Source organism: Saccopteryx leptura, chromosome 1, assembly GCF_036850995.1.
Source record: "Saccopteryx leptura isolate mSacLep1 chromosome 1, mSacLep1_pri_phased_curated, whole genome shotgun sequence".
Taxonomy (NCBI): Eukaryota; Metazoa; Chordata; class Mammalia; order Chiroptera; family Emballonuridae; genus Saccopteryx; species Saccopteryx leptura.
Window position 1 is genome coordinate 60574057 of NC_089503.1, and position 17333 is coordinate 60591389.

General features: G+C 53.2%; 1 protein-coding gene across 6 annotated transcripts in view; it reads right to left on the bottom strand.

Moving 5' to 3' along the window:
* The window catches only part of GDPD5 (glycerophosphodiester phosphodiesterase domain containing 5), a 96164-nt gene that overhangs the window by 17733 nt on the left and 61098 nt on the right, over nucleotides 1-17333 (bottom strand). For 5 of the 6 annotated variants that reach the window (XM_066369019.1, XM_066369025.1, XM_066369032.1 and 2 more), the window contains 3 exons: nucleotides 7659-7762; nucleotides 4382-4475; nucleotides 3716-3775 (listed from right to left, as the gene is read on the bottom strand). In XM_066369019.1, the coding sequence (XP_066225116.1) occupies nucleotides 3716-3775; nucleotides 4382-4475; nucleotides 7659-7762 (258 nt within the window). Of the gene's footprint in view, nucleotides 1-3715; nucleotides 3776-4381; nucleotides 4476-7658; nucleotides 7763-7927; nucleotides 8064-17333 lie in introns of those variants that run through there. The other variant, XM_066369040.1, reaches the window with a different exon arrangement.

The window sequence follows — 17333 nt, forward strand, 5'->3', positions numbered from 1 at the left end:
CCAGATTGGCCTCTTTGTGGTGGCTGGAATCTGGGTCTGGGTGGCAGATGGTTGGCCAGGGCACAGGGAGACACTCGAGTACATCCATCAGTCAGATTGCAGCTCTGCTGCCTGGTGGGGGAGGCTAACCTCTTACAGCATGTTCCGTGCATTGTGAAGCGGGGAGAGTGAGTGCCTATGCTAGTGGGTCCTGGGGAAGGTAAGTGAGAAAATACAAGTGATGTGCTTAGCACAGTGGTTGGCACCGAAATACTAAACGCTTACTAAATGTTAGTGCTATAATTTTTAAAGCAGGCATAGTATCAGATGAACAGGATTATCATGAGGAGTAAATGAAACACTGTGGAAGGCACCTGACACACAGAGGACGTGTCTGATAAATGCAGGTCACGGCTGTTACGGTGAGCACAGTGCCTGATGTCCCAGCCCTGACGTCCAGCCCTCCCCTACTCAGCACTCGGGGGGGGACCAGAGACGCAGATAAAGATCTCGGTTAAAACACAGTACAAAGCTGTAGCATGTAAAGAAGTATGACACTTTCTGGTATTAGACCAGAGAGATAAATGAAAGTAAAGAAAAAGCTCAGAAATAGATCTAACTAGATTAAAAAAAAATAGTGTACGATTAAAGAGGCATCTTGAATTAGAGGGGAAAGGTTAGATAACTAGATAGTCAGGAGCAGTGGGAAGCCATCTAAGAAGAACAAAATAAGATCATACTACACCTGAGAGTACCTTCCAAAAAGATTTAAAAAAAAACATAAGTGTTAAAAAAAGTAGAAACATGTCATTACCAAATAATACCATAGAAGAATTTTTTATAATCTTGGAGTGGGAAAGACATCTGACACAAAAGCCAGGAGCCATAACATGAGATGACATATTCACATCCTTAGAATAAAAAAAAAAATTCCTACAGCAAAAATACAACGAGCGAAGTCAGAGGATGATGACACACTGGGAAGAATTATTTGCAGTTCGTCAGCCAAAGGGCCAATTTTCTGAATCTATAAAGAGCTCCTGCAACTTATAAGCAAAAAGCAAATCCTGTAGCAAAAAGGGCAAAAGATAAGAAGAGCCAGTTTGTAGAAAAGAAAATGCAAATGACTCAAGCCCATGAAAGATGCTGAATCTAACTCATCACCAGGGAAATGCAATCAGAACTACACTGAAGGACTGTTTTTACCCATCGACTGGCACAAGTCGAGAAATCCTTGAACACTTTATGGGCAAGGGTGATTTTATAAGCACAATCATAGACTGCCGAGGGAACGTGAACTGGTGGCACTTGACAAGGAGATAATTTGACAAGAACTGTCACAATCACTGCCTCGCCTGTGGTGGCACAGCGGATAGAGCATCGACCTGGAATGCTGAGGTTGCTGTTTCAAAACCCTGGGCTGGCCTGGGTTTTCAAGGCACATACAACAAGCAGTCAATGAACAACTAAAGTGAAGCAACTATGAGTTGAAACTTCTTGTTCCTCCAACCCCTGTTTCTCTCTGTAAAATTAATAAATAAAATCTAAAAAAAAAATAAATAAATAAGAACTCTCACAACCACAAAAGTACACATTCCACACCCAGAATTCCCCACCCAGGTCACTACCATATGATCCTGGCATATTAAAATTAAAAGCAACTGGGATGTAATTAGGCACATCAACAGGGGCCTGGCTAGATACTTCGGTACCCAGGGTTAGGCCCAGGGACAGGAGCAGGGCTGGGCCCCAGCGGGGAAGCTCTCAATGCACAGAGGGGAAGGAGCTTGTCTGAATGGAGGGTGTACGAGGCTTGTGTTTAAAGAAAAGGAAAAAATAAGTATATATGTATATTTGTACATATTTAAAATACTCTGGAGAGATAGTAAGGAGATTTATATTGTGTACTTTTTTGTGCCTTTCTAATTTTGAGCCATGCCAATGTATAGCATTAGATAGTCATAAATTGGTTAACATACACAACAAAGGATTAGGATTCCTTAGACTCTTCAAATAAAATGATAAAATCTTGGCAACAGAACAGGAAGATGTCCAGCCCCTACCTGACAATCAGCCCCGCCCCCTCCTGGCGCAGAGGGTCCAGCTATGCATCAGTCTGCCTGGAAGGGTCTTGCTCATGCTGAGAGCTTGGGGGTGGGCTGGGGGGAGGGAAGGCAGGGCTGGCACCCGGAGCTGGCACCATGTGGATGAAGGGATCTGCTTCCCCTCCCAGGAGAAGGCTCCCTGCAGGCTCTGCCAACCCTGCTGGCTCAGTGCCTCCAGCGGCCTCTCCACCAGGACCAAGCAGCTGTGACCTGCTGAGAACCAGGCACGACCTAGAGGAGGTGACCGCGGTGTGTGCCAGCCCCACCCAGGTGCCATCTGGTACAGTTCTTTCAAGTATCAGTTTTGCAGCTGGAAGAAAAAAGTACCTCACAGAGGGGACTTCACAAGCCCAGAGGAGACCGCCGGATAGAGTGACAAGCAAGAGGAAGGCGGGACACCTGGCCTGCGAGCCTCTCCTCACCCCTCCAAGGCTTCAGCCACCCAGTCTGACTCCCCAGCTCCTGGTCTCGAAGGCCCCCTGGATGCCCACAGGCACCTCCACCACATAGCCCAACTCAGCTCACTGTCTTCCACTTCCTGCTCCACGCCCCCCTTCCAGCTGGAAGTAAGCCCTTCCCTCAGAGTCACGCTGAACCCGTCTCATGGGCCCATGGTTATTTCTGGGCATTTCTATCCCTTCCTAAATGGTATGCCCACTCTGAGCCAGGCTCTGGGGAAAACAGAGATGGCCTAGCCCGCCCTCCATGGCCCAGGTGCTCCTGGGAGAGAGGGGCTTTCTCTTGGTCAGTTTTGTGTCACCACTGTTCCCACTGGGGCCTCAAGAAGAGCAGGCATCAGGCACACACGGTCAGCTCCATGCGTGCAATGAAGAGCGAGAGGGCTGCGGTTCTGAACCTAAAGGCCTCCCTCCTTCGGGCCCAGCCCCGAGCGGGGCACAGCGATGGGCAAAGCCTCCAGGAAGCTTCCAGACTGGGAGGAAAGGGACCAGGTGGGAACAGACAACACAGATGCTCAGGATTGTGGCAGGGGACCCTGCAGGGGCTGGGGGAGCCCAAGCAGCCGCTGCAGGTGGTGGAGAACCTAGGAAGGGTCCACAAGAGAGATAAAAGGAGGCAAGAACCAAGAGGTCATGTAGAGAAGAGGCAGACATGCTGGCAGGTCCTGAGCTGTCTCATGGGGCAAAAGCTGGGGCTGACCGTCCCGTCATGGCAGCTGGGAGACAGCAGCAGGGGCAAGTCACGCAGGGAATGATGGGAGTGGCGGAAAGGGCTTTAAGATGGGAGTTACATGACTGGGTCAGAGTTTTAGAATGAGCTCATTGAGAAACAAAGAGAGAATGAGGCCCGAGAAGGCTGGAGCTATGACCCGTGCTGGTTAACTGAACAGCTACAGGGTTAGGATTCTGGATCCTCCACTTATGAAGTGGGAGATCTGGGGCAGATTACTTTAACCTCTTTGCACCTACATCACCCGGCTCCTGTGAGGGTTAAATGAGTTAGTACAGGCCAGGCTGTGAATACAGTGCTGGGCACATAGTGAGTACTCAGCATCAGCTACTGGAACAGTTCTAATCATGACCCAGAGGATGGACGATGCGTCCGGGCTCTCCCTCTGCACTGGGGCCTCCAGCCTCCTCTCCCTCTATCAGCCTTCAGGAGGCAGCTCTTACCTTGTGCAGCCAATGGAGGTTCATCTGTTGCCCCACAGCGATGTGACAGAGTGCCAGGGCCTGAGGAGGGGCCCACAGGGTGACAGTCAGGCCCCACACGTGACCAATTCCCCAGACACACTTCTGCCCGCTGCGGCCCTGGGCCTGGCTCAGACCAGCAGCAGGCCCTCCCAGTATGTGATGGGGATGCCCAGCCCAGCTCTGCCCCACCTGGCCCCTCCCAGATCCTTCCAGGCCTCCAGCTCCTCCTCCCCCAGGATGTCTCCCTAAGAGGGCACCAGACCCTGCTGCTCTTGGGCTGCTCAATTAGGAGTTCCAGGCCCCAGGAAGCCAGGCTCATCTGAACCTTGTCCCTGAGGAGCCCCTGGTCCAACCTGGGGACTGACCCGAGTCTGAGGGAACAGAGGACCGGGAGCAGGAACCAATGCAGAAGTTCCCAGAAGAGAGAGTCTGCAGTGTGTCCCGATGGTGGGGTGGCTCTCCCTAGGTCAGGGGGAACACTCCAGGATGGGGCAAAGCAAGAGGACCTTGAAGGAGCCGAGCCCCTGAGCTGCAGCAGCCCCAGGGAAGGGAAAAGCCAGCTTCCCTCTTTAGACCAAGGCAGGCACCTCCATCAACCCTGTACAGGCCGCGTCTCCACCCCCTGAGAGCAGCGCCCCCTCGTACCAGGAGGCCAGCGACGTAAGTGAAAGCGGTGGCCGTGGCCGTGAGGATGGGCATGGACCAGTCGCTCCAGTAGCCCATGCGGTTGTAGAGGTACCTACAGGAGGAGAGGGGGCCGGGTCAGACCTCCCGCAGGAACCAGGATGTTCCCTTGGGCTGGCCAGGCTCCGGGGCCAGGCCCTGCCCACTCTGTAGTGATGCCATTGTTTCCCTGACCATCAGTCAGTCCTAGCGCAGGCTCGTAGTGGACACCTGGCATGCCAAGAGCATAGAGAAGAAACAACAACCGCCATCACTTTCCTCCCCAGGAGTGACCGTTTCCCAGACTGGGCTGACTGTGTTCCCTGGCTTTCCCCCATGCTTGTGTGTTTGTACAGATAGCAACTCCAGGACCTGCTGCACTCAGCATAGTGGTAGAGTTCGGACTTTGGAGGGAGGTACACGCAGATTCAAATGTCCACTCTGCCCCTTACTGGCTTATAGGTCCCTGTGGAGGTGATAGGCTTCACTGACTAAAATGCCATCAATTTTGACATTCATCTCAATTTCAATGTTAAACAATGTTAAAATGTGATAATAAGGTGTTTTAGTATTGATAAAATGCCCTTCATAGGGTTTCCTGAGGATGAATTGGGGGTTGGGGGGGGCCTGTGGTAAGTAATCAATCCTCTTCTTATTAACACAGGCATTTACTGAGGTCATTAAAAATCCTGAGAAGCCCTGGCCAGTTGGCTCAGTGGTAGAGCGTCGGCCTGGCGTGCAGAAGTCCTGGGTTCGATTCCCGGCCGGGGCACACAGGAGAGGCGCCCATCTGCTTCTCCACCCCCCACCCCTCCTTCCTCTCTGTCTCTCTCTTCCCCTCCCACAGCCGAGGCTCCATTGGAGCAAAGATGGCCGGGCGCTGGGGATGGCTCCTTGGCCTCTGCCCCAGGCACTAGAGTGGCTCTGGTCACGACAGAGCGATGCCCCGGAGGGGCAGAGCATCGCCCCCTGGTGGGCAGAGCGTCGCCCCCTGGTGGGCAGAGCGTCGCCCCCTGGTGGGCGTGCCGGGTGGATCCTGGTCAGGCGCACGCGGGAGTCTGTCTGACTGTCTCTCCCCATTTCCGGCTTCAGAAAAAAAAAAAAAAAATCCTGAGAAAATGTGTTTTGCGACAGCCACATGATCTGTTGAATTAGCACACCATGTGTAGCCGACCTCTTAGTGATGGCAATTAGTCATTTCCAATTGTTTGCTACTATAAATTAACACACAAAAAAAAGAAAAATTTGCATTCTGTATTAGTAATTATATACTTAGAATAGACTCCTACAAATAGAATTACAGGGACAAAGGGAATAAAGTACTGAAGGCGTCTGTCCCCTGCCCTTCCTGGCCCTGACCCTTAGATTCCTGAGGAAAATCTAGTGCCTGGAAGATCACTGAGTGCAATCTTCTCCTGTATAGTTGCGGAAACTGAGGCCCAGAGAGGGGGGACCTGCTCCTGGTAACTACTGGTGACAAATGTCCTGGCTCCACTTGTCGGAGAGCGCCCCGCAACAGCAGCAGCCCATTCCGCCCTCCTGGGCTCTCGTCACCCAGCCCTGCCCAGGGTCTCACTGACATCCTCTCCAGAGACTCAAGACCATGAGGGCCAGGGCAGCCTCTCCTGAATCCCACCTCCAACTTCAAGAAACTGAGGTGACAGGCAGGTGTTCAGGCCATCCCTCAGTCCTAGGCAGCCTCCCGACAGGGCAGCACCTGTCCTCCGCCCACGCTGCTCGGGGACAGGCAGCTCACTCCCCGGGAAGAGTGGGGTAGCTCTGTGGACAGCACGATACAGTCAGTCCAGCTTAAGTCCCTGCCCTAGAGCTGTCTGCGTGTCACTGTGTGACTCTGCAAAGGCTATTGAACCTCTCTCAGCCTCGGTCTCCTCTGACTGTCCTCAATATGTCTTTTTGGTACTAACTGGCTGTGTGATCACAGGTGAGTCCTGACCCTCTCTGGGGCTTAGTTTCCCCATCTGAACATGATGGGGATGGACCTGATGATCTCCCAGGCAGCCAACCTCCAGCTCAGCAGAACTGCCCAAGGTCTGCAGTTCAGAGCCGGGAAGGAATGTCTCTATATCCCCACAGCAGTGCCTGTGCTGTGGATACCTACAAGCATGAATAATTGATTTATGGCATTTAATAAAGGCCAGAGGCCACCTCTGGGACTCAGCTGGGGCTGAGGCTCATCTTGCCAGGCTGTGGCGGGACAGCAGCAGGTCCTTTATTGTGCTCATTAATAACAGGTGCAGCCTAGAGCCATGCAGAGAGGAGTGGATTCCCAAGTCCAAGAATGGAATCCTAGAACCATGGCCCATCAGAAGCCCGGAGCCCTAGAAAACCCCAGTTAGAACAACATGGCCACTTTCCAGCTAGAGAAGGAGCCTCCCAGGAAATAGCCCTTGGGTTTAGGTAGAGCTTTGAGCATTCTCAAGTTCATCACCTTATTTCACCCTCAGAAAGACCTGATGAGGCCAAAGTTATGCCGTTTACAGAAGAGGACACTGAGGCTCACAGAGGACCAGAGACTTGCTCAGAGTCACACGGAGCTGAACTTCTGACCAAAAGAAAGAGACAGCACTGAATGCGGAATGAGGAGGTCTGGCTTTCAAGCCCCAACTCTGTCCCCAACTGATTGTGTAAACTTGGGCCTTAGTATCTACACTTGTCAATGGAGGAGTTCCCACTAGAACCCAGGGGTGCTCCCCTCCTCCCTTCACTGTTTGACAAAGACAGGCAATGGAGGGGAGGGTGGGGAAGAAAGAGGTGCTCTCCCATGCTCAGGCACAGCACTCCGACGCCCTGCCCTTGGACCTGAGGCTGGTGCTCACAAAGAACGGAGCTGTCCCAGAATCATAGCCTCTACCAGCCCTGCCCAAGGCCCTGCTCAGGAGTTAAAAGGCCTGGGGTCTGGGGCCACCTCCTCTGCTGAGGCCTTGCTGTCTCTGGGCCTTGGAGTTCTGGTCTACAAGGGCTGGAGCCCCCGCCCTTCCCCAGCTGAGCCCCGCCCCAGCCTTCTATTCCTATTTTCCAAGATAGCAGCTCCAGGAAGGAGTTCTCTAGCTGGTCTCCACTCCTGCTGAGCTTCGTCTGTCCAGAGGACCCTGCCCCTAAAGCCACACACAGTTGATGGCAGAGCTCTGAGGGTGAGCTTGGGAGAGAGGCTCAAATTCCACCCCTCACCCCCCACCCCCACCCCAGTTTCAGTCACCAGATGCCCGGGACCCAGGCCTCCTTCCTTGCCCCCACTCACCAGTTGAATTCATCGTAGTCATTGTGGACTTCCCACCAGAAGTAGAGCCAGATGAGTGTGAGGCCGAAGGTGACGGTGAGGAGCAGGAACCAGAGGCGTTCCCACTGGAGGAGCAGAGCAGGAAAGGGTCAGGTGGGGTCAGGGAATGGACAACAGGCCACCCACCTGAATGTGCCCTCCTTCTCCCCCGCTATAGCCAAATCTGCCAGGCAGGAATTAGTGTCCTCTTCACACTGGTGGGGACATGAGGCTCAGAGAGGGGAAGTCACCTGTCCAACATCACAGAGCCTGAAGGCAGAAAGTGGTGGGGAGCTAGGAACAGGTGGGGAGCTAGGAGCAGGCCACTCCGGAGCTGGGCCCTTCCTGCCGCAGCCTGAGGCCTTGGCAGCATGCACCAGTCTCTCCCTTCTGGCAATGGCCCCAGGAGCAAAGGCCACATCTGCCCAGAGCCTTATCACTGGCATGGCGATCTGTGGGCCGTGAACAGAGGTAACATCCTTCCTCTCCTTCCCTCCTCACACAGGCCCACAGAGCAGGTATTGTTCTTCCCCACCTCCGCCTTGTGCTACTGATGTAAACACTGAGGCCGAGACAGGCAAGGCAACTTGACTAAGTCACATAGCAAGTAGTGGGGGATTAGAGATACTCCCCTCCCAACACACACACACTCACACACACACACACACACACACACACACACACACACACACACACACATGCACACACACGCGCACACACGCACACACTGGATTTAAGAAAATGCAGTGTTCTGTTGCCCCCACCAGGCACTGGCCCCTCAAGGCTGAGCCAGGCCACCTCTCTGTCCTGCAGGGGTGGGAATGGGGAGGGTGGGGGCCACGGACCCCCTACTGTTGCTTCCCACCACTGCTACTTCCCAAAGGACCAGCTCAGAGGTCTGCAGACGCTTCCGCTGGGCCTCGGGTTTGTCCCTGCTTTCATCCGTCCCCTTATCTCAGGAGCACAAAGAGCTTGGACATCCTGCACGTGGGAAACTGCTGAGATCATCAGAACAAACCAACAGCCCTCGAGGGGAAGGCAGTGCAGGACTGACCCAAGACCACCCTCCCTTGATGGGCTGGAGAGCTTGAAGCAGCTGGGCAGTTTCTGACTTGGGCACCTCCCAGGAGGCACCTTGCCAGGCTCCCTGCAGCAAGCCTCCATGCACAGGACAGCCAGCCCTGGGGGCTACAGCTCTAATCCCAATTTACTTTCTTGATGGCTCCTTACTACTTGGCCAAGTAAGGGTCCCCTCTGAGGATGCTCCCCACCCCCAACTTCATACCCCTACCAGTTCTCTCACTCTGGAAGGGCCATTGCCATGTGGCTTTGGTCACCTAACATTCCCATTTACCCTTCAAGTCAGCTCAAATGTCACCTCCTCTATGAAGCCTTCCTGGACTTTGTCCCTGCCACCATGCTCCCTTCTGGGTGCTCTCACAGTATCAGTGTACCTGTCTTTAAACTTGCACTCTGTACATTGTGATCTGCTCCCGTGACTGTGTCTCCCAGATGACAAGCCTTATTCCTTTGGGTTCTGCAAGGACAGGGACTGAGCCTGCCTCCATCCCTCGGTGCTGTAAGGACAGGGACTGAGCCTGCCTCCATCCCTCGGTGCTGTAAGGACAGGGACGGAGCCTGCCTCCATCCCTCGGTGCTTTATAACTGGAAGGCAGGGAGGTAGAGCACACTTGCTACCCAGGCTTCCTCCAGCCTACGCTGCCCGAAGACACCACAGTGGAGAGGAGGACAATCATAGTACTGATCCCTGGGGTTGATGTGAGAGTTAAATGAGATCATACAAGTCAAGTGCTCAGGACTGGCGCGCCCCAGTGCTCTCGGCAGGTCGGCAAGCGTGTTCTGCCTGTCCCGGCACCCAGGAAAGGCCCTCAAACACTGATGAGTCATGGCGACAAGCATGTCTCCAGACCTAGCCCTGGGCATGAGGGCTCAGCTTGGGTCACAAAGCAGCTTCCTCTACTCACTCTTACACGCCTTGCTTAGTGCCACTTTGTATATAAACAGAGATGTGAAGGTGACAACACCCTGAAGAAACCATCTTTCCAGGAGGTGGAAGGGGTGGCTTCTCAGAGTATGACACTGGTGTCTGCCCCGCCCGCACAGAGAACGGCATGAGCCCCAGTGCCCAGCCCAGCAAGGCCGGCCTTGCTCAGGAATGGGGAATCCCTGGTGAGGAGCAGGCAAGCGCGTGCCCTCAGGAGCAATGGAACCCTGGCAGCCACCGGCCGGAGCATGGCTGGGACTGTCTGGGAGAGCAGAGAGGGCCAAGGTTCAGTCCGTTTCCTGTGGCTGGGCCCTGGCTCCAGAGGGGTTGGCCCATGCTGGCACATCGAAGCGCACACTCCCACCCTGGCTGGTCCGGCATCCCCCCTCGCCCCAAGTCCTTCTAAGATCCTTCTTGCTACCTCCAGTTTTCATTTGCTCACAAAGAAGGATTCATTTGCACCGTTGTTTCCTACAGAGTACAGCTGGCATGTCCCAGGCCAGTATAAACATCTGGGTCTCCCAAGACTGAGCCACCTTTGGTGATGTCATGTTCCAGCTCAGGAGTCTCACTGGCCTGAGCCCCTCAGCCCAGCCCACTTCCGTGTCCCCAACGCCCACCTCTGCCCCACACAGGCACTTCACACGCCATGTACAGAACCACCCGCAGTTCCTGGAACAGTCTCTTTCAAGCCCCAAGCCTTTGCACGAGCCATACCCTCCATCTAGAAGGCAACCTAGTCCCCGGGCAAGCCCTCCTCCTCCCGAGGCCTCCCCTGTGCCCGCAGGGAGACTCCCATCTCCTCAGAGCTCCCTTCCCCTTGCACCCATGTCAGTTCCAGCTCACGCCCTGCAGTTCTGACACTCCCTCTGCCATCTCCCTGCTGTAGTGTAAGAGCCCTGAAAATCTGAGTGGGCTTCCTATTCCCAGGGTGGGTGGGAACTTAAGATTTGATAATGAAACCGAAGATGAGGAAACACCCTATCTCCAAACCCCTGAATGAGCACACCCACCGAGGAGAGATTTCTCTGGGGGCTTACCACCCCACCCCCCAGAGGAGCTGTAGGCACCTGAGCTGGCACTGGTGAGTGGCCATCTGTTTGGAGATTGCTCTACTTCAGCAGGACACGGCCACTGGGCCTTGACCAATAGACAAGGTTCTAAGAGGGCCTGGGTGACAGCTGAGCCTTGACCTATGATGCGTCCTGTCCCAGGCAAGCTGTCTGGAGGTCGGTAGGTGGTGGGACCAGCGGGCTGGCTGCAGAGACAGGGAGAGAGCCACATGTGCTGGGAGCTGTCCTGTGGTGAGGTGTAATGTAGGGCCCAGGAGTGATGCTGACAGGGGGCCAGGAAGACCACAGGTATTGGGAGGGCCCCCTGAAAACAGGTGTGTTGTTCACTAAGGGTCACTGTCCTCACTTGGTTAAATCCTGAGTGTGCAGCAGGGAGAACAGGACAAGAAGGAGGGGCTGCCATGCCCCACCCCTGGGAATCAGCAGGGTGACAAGATCAGAGCTGGCAGGTGGATAGAAGCAGGGCCTAAACAACAAGGAACTAGGAACCCCACTATCAGTACTAGGCATGAGGAGAGTTGGGGACCATCTAGAGATAACTGTCCTGGGAGCTGGAAGCCAGAGGCCCCCTGGCCACAGGGAGCCTATGTATGGGGATGGAGAGGCCCCAACACAATGAGGAGGGAGAGAGGGTCATTCTAAGAACAACCAGAGGGAAAAACTGAATGGCAGAGGCTGGACGAAGGGGGAGGGGAAGGCAGGGAACTGGTAAAAGGAATTGGGGGCTGGGGAGCAGCTCCACTGACGAAGAGGCTCCAAATGGCACCAATGGTCCCTGTCGGCCATACAGGAGAGGCTGGGCTGGTGGGGAGATGCGGGCTGAGTGGCCAGAGGAGGGGTGGTGGGCCCGCTGGTCCGCCCTCCCTCTCACAGTCGGTACAATGCCAGGGGTATTTACTTACGGGCATTTAGCCCCTCCTGAGAGCAAATGAGGACTCTGAACCTCAGAAAGGAGCCACCACGTACGGCTAAGCAAGATGTGGACCCCAACACTGAAAAGTGCCAGTTACATGTGGTTACATCAATGTGCGTATTTGTCATGACAGTTTTCCAGGAAATGCCTGTCAAGAGTCCTGGGGAAGAGGCGCCTTTTGCTAATTTGCACAAAGGCTCAATGTGGATAAGTGGAGGTGACTCAGAGGTTGAGCAATGTACCCAAGGTCACCAAGTGGAGGAAGAGCAGAGGTGTCATTGAACCCGGGTGTCCTGACAGGAAGCAGTCCTCTGCACCCAGGTGTCCTGACAGGAAGCAGTCCTCTGCACCCAGGTGTCCTGACAGGAAGCAGTCCTCTGCACCCAGGTGTCCTGACAGGAAGCAGTCCTCTGCACCCCGGTGTCCTGACAGGAAGCAGTCCTCTGCACCCGGGTGTCCTGACAGGAAGCAGTCCTCTGCACCCGGGTGTCCTGACAGGAAGCAGTCCTCTGCACCCGGGTGTCCTGACAGGAAGCAGTCCTCTGCACCCGGGTGTCCTGACAGGAAGCAGTCCTCTGCACCCGGGTGTCCTGACAGGAAGCAGTCCTCTGCACCCCGGTGTCCTGACAGGAAGCAGTCCTCTGCACCCGGGTGTCCTGACAGGAAGCAGTCCTCTGCACCCGGGTGTCCTGACAGGAAGCAGTCCTCTGCAGACTCCTGGGAGCCAGCCCCACACATCTCTCTGAAACCCACTCTTGCCCTCTAGGACCAGTATGGCCACCCCCGGCCCAGCTCAGCTCACTGGGACTCCTCTCCTCTCTCTCTGCTCCCCCCAACCCCTTGCCGGAATCTCTTTCTCATTGGGGATTCCCTCCCATCACTCCAGCCTCTGAAGACCTCCCTTCCCTGAGCCCTTATGCACAGACTCTTGGCACGCATATTGACCCTTAACCACATTCTGAATTATGGAGATGGAAAAACCCAGGCTTGAGAGGCAGACAGTCCTGGCTCTGCCACATGGACATCTTATTCGACCCCTCTGAGTCTCAGTTACTCACCTATAAAATGGGAATAAAAAGCCCTACCTTGGAGTGTTGATGTTACATGAGGTGATGTAAGTCAAGTGGCGCACAGTAGGAGCATAATAAGGATCAGGTCACAGGGCTGTGGACTCCTTCAGCGCCATGGTATTTAAGATATCTCTGTGTGCCCTGGGCCCACATCCTGCAGGGCACAGGTAGTGCTCAGATATGGTATCAGGAACAGAAGAATGTGTGAAGGTAAATGTCACACAAGGAGGCTTCAGGGCTACGACTGGACAAGACCATCATCCAACCCCAGACATGTCCTCAGGCTGAGCCAGGGGCTGCATGGAACCAAGGGAAGGAGCTCCTGTGACACCACAACCTCCTTCCTTTCAAAGCCTTGCAGCGGTCTGGGAGCAGGACGAAGGTCAGGCAGCTCCTGAGCTGACAGGTGCAGCAGGCCCCAGGCGAAGGTGAGCGTGCTGGGGAAGGGATGGGCCCTGGCTGTGGGTGGTAGGATGCTTCCATCATTGCTCACTGCTCCCAGTGGTGGCTGCCACAGAATCCCAGAGGCTAGGGGCATTCAGCCCCATGCGCCCGCCTCATCTCCTCCCACCATTGTTCCCTCCCTCCAGGAAGATGAGACTCTTCATCCTTGCAGAGCACCAATGTGCCAATTTCCCAATGCCCAGCTCCTTCTCACTGTCTCATGCTGATTGTCACATCTTCTCCTCACCCTTCTTCATCTCTGCCCCCCCCCCCCCAGTCTTCTGCATTCAGAGAAAAATGGTGTCAAGAGCTTGTTAACAAGTCTGACACTCCCTCTCTGCTTGTTAATAGTCCTGGAATGTGGCTGAAGCCACAAACCCCAGCCTTGCACAGGAAGTGTGGGCACAGGACCTGCGGCTGCTACTGATGCCCCAGACCGCAACCTCTGGCCAGGATGCACGCAGACACTGCTCTCACTGCTGGGGGCTCTGCAGGGTTTGGAGCCCCTCCTCCGGGTCCCCAGACAGAACCTGGAGCCTGAACTCCACGTCAGGACAGCATCTGAGCAGGAGCCACCTCCCTGGCCTTGACACCATCATGGACTTCAGATCCACAGAGTCACAAGGCCAAAGCTATCTTGCTGGACTCCTGTTCCCGGCCTGCCACCTGGGGCAGAGACTGCCTCTATAGCCTCGAGGGCAGGAGGTCCCCCTGCTTCTGCTCTCACAGCTCCAGGGATGGGCACGCTCCCTCTGGAGGCTGCCTGGTTGTCTGCTGAACCAAAAGTTCCTTCTTGTAAGACAGCAGCCAGGTAGGGACAGGCTGCGTTTGGGGGTCCAACAACACTGGGTTTGAATCCCAGACTGGCTGAATGTATGACCTGGGAGAAGACATTTATCTTCTCTAGGCGCCCAGCTTCCTGCTCTGTAAAATGGGGACAGCAGGGCTAGCATGCACACAGACCAGTAGGACCTGCAAAGTGTCTGGTGACAAGAGGGCAGTGGGAGTTATTTCCTTTTGTTCTGTCTCTCTCTACGACGCAGCTGCCTTTACTGCCACCTTGCAGCTGGATCTGATACCACACAGAACAAGTCCCCCATAAAGGGCAAGAAGTATTGTAGCAAAGGACCAGGGCATGTGGATATAATCAAGAGCCAGCCCTTTCATTCCCTAGCCATGTGGCTGTGGGCCAGTCAATCAGGACATCAAACCTCAGCTTCCTCTGCTCACGGGGATGACATCACCTCTACCTCACGGGAGGGCTGCCAGGCCCAAATAAGATTACAGATGTAAGCTGTAAGTCGCCAAATCCATGTTCGTTCCTGTAATTATCATTTCCCATCTGACAGCCCTTTAATTATGTGAAGACAGTGATCAAGTCTTCCTCCACCCCCTGTTCTACACCAAAATTTTTCTGGCTGCTGAGGATAGTCAGCAGATCGCCCGCCCCCAGCCCAGGGTGGGTGCCCTGATCAGCAGAAACAGAGGTCAGGTCTGGCTCCGCAGGCTGCAGTTGCAGGAGTTGGCACAGGTGGGGGAAGAATACCCTGGCATGGCAGCTGCCTCATCTTGTCTCATAGCCCTGCATTGTTGGCTATGGAGGACGGAGCCCTATGTGAGCTCTTCATAGAGCTGGGGTGGGAGGGGGGATGGACTCCTCAGAGCTCTCTACTTGCTCTCTCCCATCTCTTCCTCTCCAAGCTCTGCAAAGCAGGCAGGGCAGTCAGAGGAGACCAGGGCTCAGAGAGCGGAAGTGACTTGCCCAAAATCACAAAGGACAAACATAACGGTGGAACCAAAATTCACACCCAGGTTTGGTTGCCCCCAGTCCTAACTGTCCCAAAAGCAACAAGGAGCAGGACATGTAATTATCCTTGTCTCACTCAGGAAACAGAGTCAGGAGGCAGGGCCTTGCCCGAGGTCACACTGCAAGTCATAGGACCCCTGAAATTACAGAGTTAGAAAATATTGCAGAGATCACCTTGCCTTGTCCTTTAAAGGTCCAATTAAGAAATGGAAAAACTGAGACCCAAAGGAGGGAACTAGCCTAGAAGCATGTACACAGGATTTGTACAGCGTAAATTGGTACAGAAATGATAGCGAATCCAACAGATGGTATTGAGACATCTGGACATCTATTTAGTAAAAAGTACAACCGGACCCCTACCTCACACCCTGTACTAAACTAAATTCCAGCGTCTGCCTTCCATGCCTCATCCCCACTCCCTTCCAGTTGTTCTACATACTTATGCTGGCACTGGAATGTAAACCAGGCCTGGACTCCATGCTGAACAACCCAATGTGCTGCTCAGGGCATAGTGCCAGTATGGGAGGAGGAAAAGTCCGGAGGCCTTCTAAGAGGAAGAGGTGTCTGTAGAAAGCTGGAAGAAATGCACTTGCTAGGATGACAAAGTTAGGGAGCCTTGATTCAGGCAGAGGGGGAGAGTGAAAGGTGCAAAGGCACAGAACCAGGCAGCTTTTGTTTGGGGAAACTGGCTTCTCTCCTTGTGGGCTTATAAAAACCTTCTCAATGTGAGTATTAACATTCATATATAGTATATATTTTTTATTCTATTATTTGACTTTAACTTTTTATAGATTTTTTTGTATAAAAATTTAAATTTTGGGGGGGGGGAAGGGAGTAAAGAGGGACAAATATATGGTAACAAAAAATGATTTGACTTTGGGTGATGGGTATACAACACAATCAATAGTTCAAATGCCATAGAAATGTTTATTTACTTGAAACCTATGTACTCTTTTTTTGTTTAATTTTTTTCTAGGTTTTTGTTTGGTTTTTTTTTGAGAGAAGAGAGAGAGAGACAGAAAGACAGAAAAGGGGTGAGGAGCCGGAAGCATCAACTCCCATGTGTGCCTTGACCAGGCAAGCCCAGGGTTTCAAACCAGCGACCTCAGCATTCCAGGTTGATGCTTTATTCACTGCGCCACCACAGGTCAGGCTGACATCTATGTACTCTTATTGATCAATGTCATCCCATTAAATTTAATTTTCTAAATAAATTATTTTTTTTTTTAAAGGGAAGGTTTTTTGTGTTTTTTTATTTTAATTTTATTTTTTTACAGAGACAGAGAGTCAGAGTGAGGAATAGACAGGGACAGACAGACAGGAATGGAGAGATGAAAAGCATCAATCATTAGTTTTTCGTTGCACATTGCGACACCTTAGTTGTTCATTGATTGCTTTCTCATATGTGCCTTGACCGTGGGCCTTCAGCAGACCGAGTAACCCCTTGCTTGAGTCAGCGACCTTGGGTCCAAGCTGGTGAATTTTTGCTCAAACCAGATGAGCCCACGCTCAAGCTGGCGACCTTGGGGTCTTGAACCTGGGTCTTCCGCATCCCAGTCCGACGCTCTATCCACTGCGCCACCGCCTGGTCAGGGCAAATTTTTTTTTTTTATAATTTAAGTTTTTAAGCAATCAAACCCATCTCTCTTTTCCTTTATAGGTTTTGCCTTTGGTATCATGTTTAAGGAAGGTGGCCCAAGATTATATATCTAACTCATATTTTACACTGGTGATTTCCTGGCTTCATTGTTTACTTTTTTTTTTTCCCATTTTTCCAAAGCTGGAAATGGGGAGGCAGTCAGACAGACTCCCGCAGGGGCCCGACCGGGATCCACCTGGCATGCCCACCAGGGGGTGATGTTCTGCCACTCTGGGGCGTCACTCTGTTGTAACCAGAGCCATTCTAGTGCCTGAGGCAGAGGCCACAGAGCCATCCCCAGCGCCCGGCCATCTTTGCTCTAATGGAGCCTCGGCTGTGGGAGGGGAAGAGAGAGACAGAGAGGAAGGAGAGGAGGAGGGGTGGAGAAGCAGATGGGTGCTTCTCCTGTGTGCCCTGGCCGGGAATCGAACCCAGGACTCCTGCACGCCAGGCTGACACTCTACCGCTGAGCCAACCGGCCAGGGCCATTGTTTACATTTAAACCTGTAACCCGTTTCTCTATATCCATCGATCTGAAGCTCCAAACGGATGTCTACATGTATGGAGAGAGGTTTGAAAGCATTATCGCTAAAGCGCTGAGACTAGAATATTTTACTTTAGATCTTTCTAAGTTGTTTGAATTTTCTCAACAAATGTGTGCTTCCTAAATAGAACAAAAATACATTTTAATCCATCTGGGATTTAT